Consider the following 9014-nt stretch of genomic DNA (forward strand, 5'->3'; position numbering starts at 1 on the left):
ATAAAGTCCTGATCGTCCATGGCTAATGGGCCATCCACGTCCTTTCTCGGCCCGTGGATCCATCCCGTCTGACGGACGGTGCGCTATTTTTTTCCAAGGCTCCGACCGTCCAAGGCTAATAGGCCACCCACGCCTCTTTCTCGGCTCGTGGGCTCCACCCCGTCTCACGGGGGGTGCGTTAATTTTTTCCAAAGCTTGAAAGTCATGTTCACGGGGGATGCATTAATTTTGGCCTCATTTGCACAGTAATCACTTTCTAATAGATCATTCATTCTTTTACTACTTCAATCCAAATATATTTAACTCTAAAATTTTAAACAGATGTATGTAACCAAATCAATTTTGTTAAACATTTCTATATATCACAACAACACGAGATATATCACAACGAGGTGTTAAAAAAATTTGAACTATATCTATCTTTAACGGATAAACTAGAATAATTATACTCTGTCAGTAGCATAATTTAAAATCAACATTTTGAGTTAATAAGCGGCGAAAATTAACCGCAAATAGAGCCGATTACTCAGTAAACGCGTGCATGTTAGCACATGAGCTTAGCCGCCCACAAATCTCCAACCAAATCTCTCTTTGTCCATTAAAGTTAATTTATGTAGATCTCACCATTATCTTCTACGTTTACTCCTCTAATTTATTAGTATTACTTTTTAATGCTACATATTAATACTACGTCTACACTATATAACCAAGCTTAACTTTTTATCATGCGGCTGAAATCACGTCTAGGAGAAAGCCATCCTAACATTGTTATTAATTAATTAATTAATAATAGGGATTAGTGGATTACAATAGAAGAGTAAGAACATCAAAGTTGGATGGTGTCTGATCGTTTCACCGACATTTTTAACATTTAATTTTATCTACGTATTCGTATCCTCATTCATTCCTATCTAAAAGCATTCATATTCTAATTTATTTTTCGGATAAAACAGAAAACTCGAACAATATATAATAATTAATTAATTAATATATTTATATGTACCTGATGTCATTGATTATAGAATTCCGAAATTCCAAAACCCTTTACTCTGTTTACAAAGTGGATTTCCTCTAGATTTCCACTTACATTCTACTTGGTCCTAATTATATTGAAATTTACTTAAGATATTTTTTTGTTCCTTCAGAAGGAGGAAGGGTCAAGTGGGAAGCTGCTAGTCCTCTTTCGAAATTTGGTCAGTGTATTTAGTTAGTTAAAGCTAACCATCGCCTAATCTTCTTTTCTCTCAATTAAATAATCTACGATAAGAGCATGACTGGTTTCCCTGCTATCATCCACAAACGCAATTTTTGCGGTTGATAGCGATTGTTGACGTTTTCCAACGATCACTCAAACCGTTCTAAATCGTTTTAAACCACTTTAAACCGCTTTAAACTGCTTTCAACTTTTTAAATTCAAAAGTTGGTTACAACTATCCTTTGTGGGAGGATAATTTTTTTTTTTTTTAAACAATATAATACAAAAATAAAAATAAAAACAAAAAAAATTAAATTGAAATAATAGAAATACTAAAATATATCTATTATATTTAATTTATATTATATTTTTAAAATAAGAATATTTTCTATATTTTTTTCAAAAAATAAAAATATAATTTTATAAATATGAATTTTATATTTATTATAACATTATGATGTTTAATATTTTTATAACTATATAAAATGTAAATCTTGCTAATTTATTATTTAACTATTTTTGTATTTGGTGGTTAACCTATCATAAGTATCTCGCAAACGCACTAATTTCTATCGCAGTACCAATCATACAAATCTCTTAAAACCGCTTAAAATCGCAACCATCCGCATGCGCAAACTTCTGCAACCACAACCGTAACCGTTGCAGTTACACAATCAGGCCCTAAATCTCTCTCTCTTAAATTCTTGTTAATGAATATTCTAGTTAAAACTTTTTTTAATGAATATCTCTCTTTTTTTTTTGTTTAAACATAATTGACTTCTAATCTATTAAAACAAAAGTACAAATAAAAAATACCTCTAAAACTTACAAATTATTTAGATTGCAATGCCATTGAAGTATTTAGGGCTGGGCAAATAAACCAAACTCAAAAATCCGAACCGAACCTGATCCGATAAAAATGAATCCGAACCGATCCGTACCCAAAATAAATACCGAATGGATCTTGTTTTTTGGTATTTTGGATTATGAGTATTATCCGAACTGAACCCGAACCAAAATGAATATCCGATAGAACCCGAAACATTTAAAATCACAAAAAGAACTGCTACCAAATATGATCTTAATTCTTAATATGTATCCAAAATACTTTAAGATATTATTGAACTTCTAAAATAATTATTTGTTTTATGAAGGTTGATGGTGCAATGTAGCGGTTGAAGCCTGAAGTTTTTAGATTTTGATTTTGTATTCATTGAACAATGTTTTTCATTTCATGAAAACTTAGTTTTTGTTTTAAGATTTCATTTATCTGGTTGTCTTTCTATCACTAACTATGCTTATCTTTCGCTTGATTTTGAATGATCACGTTTGATGTATTTTCTTATTTTTGAATTGATTTTACTTATGTTTTGGTTATTAAAATATATATAAATCATGTATTTTAAATCCGAAGAATCGATTTTATTTATGTTTTAGTTACAAAATAGGTACAAATCAGGTATTTTAAAACCGAAGAACCGAATGGGACCCGAACCCGAAGTACAATGGGTTATACCAGTTCTTTGAAGATTTACTAACCCCGACCCGGATCCGATAGAACCGAACCGGTCCCGAACCGAAGTTTTATATAACCCGAATGAAACTGATTTTAATAAACCCGAATGGATAAAACCGAAACCCGATTGGAACCCCGGATGCCTATGCCTAAAAGTATTAAAAAATCCTAACTTGAAGCAATCAATGTCTTTTACTATTTTATTAAATCATTTCCTAAATCTCTTTTACTCTCCTTAAAAAAATTGGTGATATTAATTTATGAAAATCAGTTTACCATTGCTTCTATACAAAAATATTTTTCAAAATATAGCAATTAGATGCCTATTATTACGGAAGTATTAATGAATATCTTTTTTTAAAAGGTTATTTGTTACTGTTACGTTTTATTCTAATAATATAGTGATATACATAACTCCAATATATTTATTTCCACATTCAGATACTTTTGAAACATAACATAATTAAACAAAGAAATATTTAATTTACAAGCAAACCCGCACATACGAAAATACAGAATTTTATGTATATTTTTATATAAATAATAGTCCAATGTAAATCAAATATGATGAATGTTGAAAAATATAAAACATTACAACACCAAATTTAAATAATATATATAACAATTTTATTATTCATTAAAATTTTGATCCATATAAAAAATAAAAATATAGTTGTGTTTACGCGTTATTAATATTCTAACATTTTGAAAAACAAAATAAAATTACTCAATATAAAATATAAAAAATTGTTTAAAAATGCCATATTAAATAATTATTTTATACTGAAATTTTAAAATATAAACTACTATTTATACAGTATAAATATTTATTTAAAAATATAAAAAAATATGCACATGGGTGTGTAGATGAAGCTTTAGTTTTTTTTACACACCATTGTACTTACACACCTGATCATGCCGGTTAATATGGGACGGCATAATTATCATCTGTATTCATATCCTTACTCTTTCCTATAAGACTTATATTTACGAGTACATATTATCTATATATCATCTATAGATTATTTTTCTTGGATCAAATATCACCTGTAGATTAAAGTTAGAAATTACGCGCGCACACACAATTAAAAGAAAGACGAACTTTATAAATGTATATATTTCATGTCCTAAATGTGATGGCGTAATCAAAGTTCATGATGCCCATTATGCTCACAATGCGTATGACGATGGTTGTTACGGTGACAACCCCACTCAATACGAAGGTCACTAATTAAGTTGCCAACGACCCACATTAAAACGCTAAAATTTCTAATAGTGGCATCAAAGGTTTAAAAAATTAGGTTTCAGGAGATGCAAACAACTCGCATCAAACTAACTCCCTTTTTTATTCTTGTTAAATTTAGACTGTGATTGGTAACTTAAATAGTAAAATGGAGTAAAACAAAGTGGTGAAAAAGAGCTGAAAATAAGTAGTGGAAAATGAGAGAGAAAAAGAAGGTGAAGTAAATGAAATTACTCTAATCAAGTCTAAAGTAAAAATGAGTTTGAATTTCAATAGTAACTAAAGTAAATATGAAAAAGTAGTATTCCACTTGGTTACTCTATAATGATTAACTAGTAGTAACCTTAATATTTAGAGCAATTAGTGCCGAAAATCCACTATAAGTCCAACAACGGGAAAAAGAGAGACAAAGGTCTCAAATAAGTTTGTTGAAACATCTGGCTTGGTCAGCACTTCAAAAATTAAATGGAATATCGATCACCGAAGATTATATACAAAATATATAAAACGGATCTTCATAATAAACATCTTATTATGTATTTTATGAATTACTAGTTTCTAGGCACATATGTTATTTGGATGTGGTCTTATATATGTAACTGAGATTTTATTTTCTCTTTACATTTTGTTTCTAATACAAATAACGCCTCTAATGAAGATGCGTGTTTAATTGTTAAGTGACATATTTTTCCTTCAGATTGTTATTCTGATTATTATATATTGAGATTGTTATTATTACAATTATTATTTTGTTATACTAACATGAATAGTCACATTACAATTCTTAAAAATTAACATATATTGATTCTTCAAATCGCCTGTCTTGCAGATGGGTTCAACTTCCCCTAAGAACAAAAATTGAATGCACTCTAGGAAGAGGGGATGTGACCGTTTGTATTTCGGGGTGATTATGTTGTCTAGTCAAACAATAATAAAAGGGACTGAGGGAGAGTTTTTAGAGTGTCGACGTTGGACAGAAAAATTAGCCAATCAGAAACTCTTTTTTGACACGTCATTATGTCTTCTTTCGTATGGGCTCTATTGTTTCGTATGGGCTTTATTATTCAGATTATCCTGCGGCCCATCTTATCATACACACAAATATGATATCTCTTCCACCGTAGAAAATCTTTCCTCCGACTCTTCCACCTCTGACTTTTCCACTTCATCTTCTCCAACGCCTGCTTTTTTTCCCACAACATTCTCAATCAATTACACCGTTAAAAATGGTCTTCAATGTTGTGATCCATCTCCCCTTTACTTCTCTTATATATGGCTTTATCCCTAAACCTAATTCTACCCTAAATAAAAAAACCTACTCTGCAAAAAAAAAAACCTATGGTAATGAAATCCGCCGTAAAGTCTCAGCTTACCACCAGAAAAGCTCCCCTCGCCATGTATTTCAATGACATCTCTCCAGGACTATCAGAGTCACAGCTCCGATTTCGAGTAATCCACTTTTGGGAGGCAAAAAATATAGCTAATAGGACCCTCATTGGGATAGAGCTCCTACTCATCGACGAACAGGTATAGGTTCTAATCTTCAACTTTCATTCCATTGTATTATAAACCACCATCCTTAACTTGAATTATTTTCAACTCATGCAGGGGACTGTGATGCAAGGATTCATTTCCTCTTCTCGTGCTCCAACATACCTGCCTCATCTGAAAGCAGGAGCAACTTACACCCTTCAGAATTTTTTGGCTGCCACAAGCAAGGAGATTTACCGCATCGCTGATCAGAATTTAACAATTTCATTCTCGAACGGCTCTATTCTTGCTCCTCTCAACGACATCCCCGTCTCCGTCTCTTTTCCAACCGACAGGTTCAGGTTCCACACACATGAGGATTTCCAAGCTCACCGTGGTCTCAGGGGCGATCTCTACGGTAAAACCTGCTCTCATTTAGTTTTCAAACTGCGTATTGATTCTTATTGGGGCTTCTCTACTAATTTTCATATAAAAATGTTTTAGATGTCGTTGGCCACTTGAGGCTGGTGAATGGTCAGTCTCTCATTGACCGCCCTGTCCTTGACGAAGCCGAAGTAATCAGCACGCGTCGTATTTTGGTTCATTTGCAATCAAAAGAGTATGTGTTTCATTCGTTATAATTTTGGCTCGCTGTCATCTCCAAAAAATTTAGCTCGCTGTGATCTCCAAATACATGTTTAGTATTGTTTCATGTTTTATTTTATATGAGATTAGTAATATGATCGCTTTTTGTTATTGATTTCAATATATCTGATAAATCATACGTTGTGTTTTACAAAATAAATCAGCTAAGTTGTGTTAGTTTGGTGATAAAATAAAGGTTATATATTGGGCTGACGCTCTAATGCACTGCAAAACTTACTCCGTATGACAGCTTATTAAATCTTTCTCTGTTTTATACATTTTACAGTGAACCTGTTATGAAGTTCTACCTTTGGGACTAGGCTGCAAAGGACTTTTACAAGAAACTCACATCCAGTGAGGACACTCCCACCGTTCTTTTGGTCACGACCGTTAACCCAAAAGTTATAGCAGGTAATCAGTTACTCCCTTTTCATCACCAAACAAAACAAACAATTAATCCCTATCATCACTGAACCAGTGATAATACAAACGTTAATGTTTTGCCATGCTGTTTGTCTTCTGTCTCTACTGTTTACTTATCAAGTTATCAAACACGTTTGTGATCCAATATAATTAAAATAACCTGGGTCAATTTTCTCAGGTTTATGATCCATCCTTTATCAATTACAATTTCATTACAATGTGAAGGCTTGATTGTTACAGAAAGCATTAGGTTGCGTTTGTTTGCTGCTGTGTTACTTTCCGAACTTTCAGACATTCATGATAGTGTCACTAACGTGTGTTTTAATGTGTTAACCACAAGAACAGGTAATTTAGCTCTCAGTTCGATGGCCTCCTCCCGTGTCTTTATAGACAAAGATATTCAGCCCACGATTGATTACTTCAGCTGGTTAGTCACTGTAGAGACAACAGTATTGTGTTTGTCAATTCCAATTAGTGTTCTGTTCAGACTCAATTGAGTGAGCCTTCAATCTCATGTTTTGTAAATTGTCTCAGGTTGGGTTCTAACCCAGAGATTGCAAAGCGGGTAAATGCAGATGAGGTTACTAGGTCTGAGACAATGACAATTGGGCAGATCTATGCTTACATCAAGCAGGAAAATGCCAAGGTAAAATACAAGCTCAAGATAACTCTGTGAAAAAAATATTCATGTGATTCACTTGCCTTTAACCTATTGCAGGAAGCTTCTTTCGACTGCATAGCCACAATTGATGATGTTAAGCGTGACAGTGCATGGTACTATATTGGCTGCAGCGGTTGTCAAACAAAGGCCACCAGAGGTCCTTCTTCGTTAATGTGCGCCAAGTGCGGCAAAACTAATGTGTCTGGTGTAGCGAAGTGTGCATTCTAACCTCCCAACTTCATGTTTCATCTTTCCTTTTTTCACGATCATGTTTCATTTTCTACAATTTGATTTCTATTTCCTTTTATTTCAGGTATCTCGCAAAGATCTCTGTTTATGACAAAAATGACCAGGCTGTTTTTGTCCTACTTGGTGATGCAGGAAGTGAGTTGACAGGAAAGAATGCGGCAGAATTGGTTAACAACTACTTTGAGGTACCTAGCCATCAACTCAAACCTCTCCCAGTTCATCTAAAATTAACTTTATTCTTCCTCGAATGTTTTAGGCTAATCAAGACCTTGGTGCTGGCCATCAGATGCCTGTCCCCCAAGCATTAATCGACACCATTGGCCAAACACATAAGTTCAGGGTCAAGGTGTCTAAGCTCAACTTGACAGGCAAGATTCAGGCCATAACCGTTACGAAGATTGTCTCATCAGAGGTTCTGCCACCTGTGCCAACTCCAACTGAAATCCCACATGATGTGGAAGATGAAGTTGCCTTGCCTTCTGCAATTGTCATTGATGGCTCTGGATTCAAAGCTGATGATGCGGACGGAAGTACCAGCAGCATGGATGAATCACGCAAGGCTAAGCGTCCCAAACATGGCAAATAGAATTTATGCCACTCATTTTATACATGCTAAGTGGTCGCCTTTTTTATTTCAGTTTGAGCTAAGACTATGCTTTTTTTGGTTATTTTAGACTTTGTGTCTACAGAACAACTTCGTTTTTTTTTTTGGTAATGCCTACTGTCCTTCAGATGAGTCTATACAATTGAGGCAACACTCCTTCTCTGATAAATTAGATACATAACACGGACATATATTGCCTTACTAATGTCAACACTAACGCAATCAAAGTTTTAAAATACAATTCAAGTTTGAATAAACTAAGCGATATAAAGCAATGTTAAAAATATATCACCGACCAAAAAACATTAAAGCAATGTTACAAATATATATCGCCTACCAAAAAACAATTTACGCTCACCTCCAAATAAAAAAATAGAAACATAATATTTTACAAATCATAATGTACCATAAATATTCCACCATTAGACGAACGTGATTGACAGCATAAATTTTGCACCCAAACATTAAGTCAAACCCAATTGTTTTGATAAAATCTTCTTCCGAAAAAACATAAGAAATTAATTATACTATGTGTTTTGCCCATACTTGCGGGCTTAGTAATTTTACAAAAACTTATAAATAGATTGTATATTATCAATTCAAAAGCCATTAGAATAAATTATTTTATTTTTATATACGATTAAAAAAGCTATTTTAATAAAATATCTTTTATTATGTAAAATAAACTTGAAAAATTTTATATACACATAAAAAGTATATAGGATTTGTATGGATTTTTAGAATATTGTTATGTGAAATATTTTGGGATGGCATAATCTATAATCTTTTTAGATAATGATAGTTATCAAATTAATGAAAATCGTTTTTATTTATAGGTAATTATTTATTAACAAATATAATCTAATTATTTATTAAGAGATAATTACTTTAAACGTTCTAATTTTTAACGTGAGTGCGAAAAAATCATTTCCAAAATAATAGTATAAATATTTTAGAATTATTCGCCATTTTATTTTCAAAAATTATCACAATAAATAATTTTGATAG

The 9014-nt window shown here is 32.5% G+C and overlaps 2 protein-coding genes across 2 annotated transcripts; both read left to right on the top strand.

The window, feature by feature from the left end:
- Positions 1-2833: 2833 nt before the first annotated feature.
- Positions 2834-6382, top strand: LOC125576551. The gene is made up of 3 exons (XM_048736884.1): positions 2834-5481; positions 5563-5842; positions 5929-6382. The coding sequence occupies exons 1-3, from the start codon at positions 5293-5295 to the stop codon at positions 6063-6065; spliced, it is 606 nt and encodes a 201-aa protein (XP_048592841.1). The 5' UTR covers positions 2834-5292; the 3' UTR covers positions 6066-6382.
- Positions 6375-8090, top strand: LOC106428686. Its single transcript, XM_048736883.1, has 6 exons — positions 6375-6480; positions 6838-6919; positions 7027-7138; positions 7211-7368; positions 7467-7587; positions 7659-8090. Exons 2-6 carry the CDS (start codon positions 6858-6860, stop codon positions 7986-7988), a joined length of 783 nt encoding a protein of 260 aa, XP_048592840.1. The 5' UTR covers positions 6375-6480; positions 6838-6857; the 3' UTR covers positions 7989-8090.
- Positions 8091-9014: the final 924 nt, after the last annotated feature.

The sequence above is a fragment of the Brassica napus genome, chromosome A7, assembly GCF_020379485.1.
Source record: "Brassica napus cultivar Da-Ae chromosome A7, Da-Ae, whole genome shotgun sequence".
In the NCBI taxonomy this organism is placed as follows: domain Eukaryota; kingdom Viridiplantae; phylum Streptophyta; class Magnoliopsida; order Brassicales; family Brassicaceae; genus Brassica; species Brassica napus.

What these genes read in the sequence shown, in the direction of transcription:
- LOC125576551 (XM_048736884.1), top strand. Translation starts at nt 5,293, where the DNA reads ATGGTAATGAAATCCGCCGTAAAGTCTCAGCTTACCACCAGAAAAGCT. An exon ending in TCCTACTCATCGACGAACAG is followed by an intron (nt 5,482 to 5,562) that starts GTATAGGTTCTA and finishes CAACTCATGCAG; the next exon opens with GGGACTGTGATGCAAGGATT. An exon ending in TCTCAGGGGCGATCTCTACG is followed by an intron (nt 5,843 to 5,928) that starts GTAAAACCTGCT and finishes AAAATGTTTTAG; the next exon opens with ATGTCGTTGGCCACTTGAGG.
- LOC106428686 (XM_048736883.1), top strand. Translation starts at nt 6,858, where the DNA reads ATGGCCTCCTCCCGTGTCTTTATAGACAAAGATATTCAGCCCACGATT. An exon ending in AATGTGTCTGGTGTAGCGAA is followed by an intron (nt 7,369 to 7,466) that starts GTGTGCATTCTA and finishes CTTTTATTTCAG; the next exon opens with GTATCTCGCAAAGATCTCTG. An exon ending in TGGTTAACAACTACTTTGAG is followed by an intron (nt 7,588 to 7,658) that starts GTACCTAGCCAT and finishes CGAATGTTTTAG; the next exon opens with GCTAATCAAGACCTTGGTGC.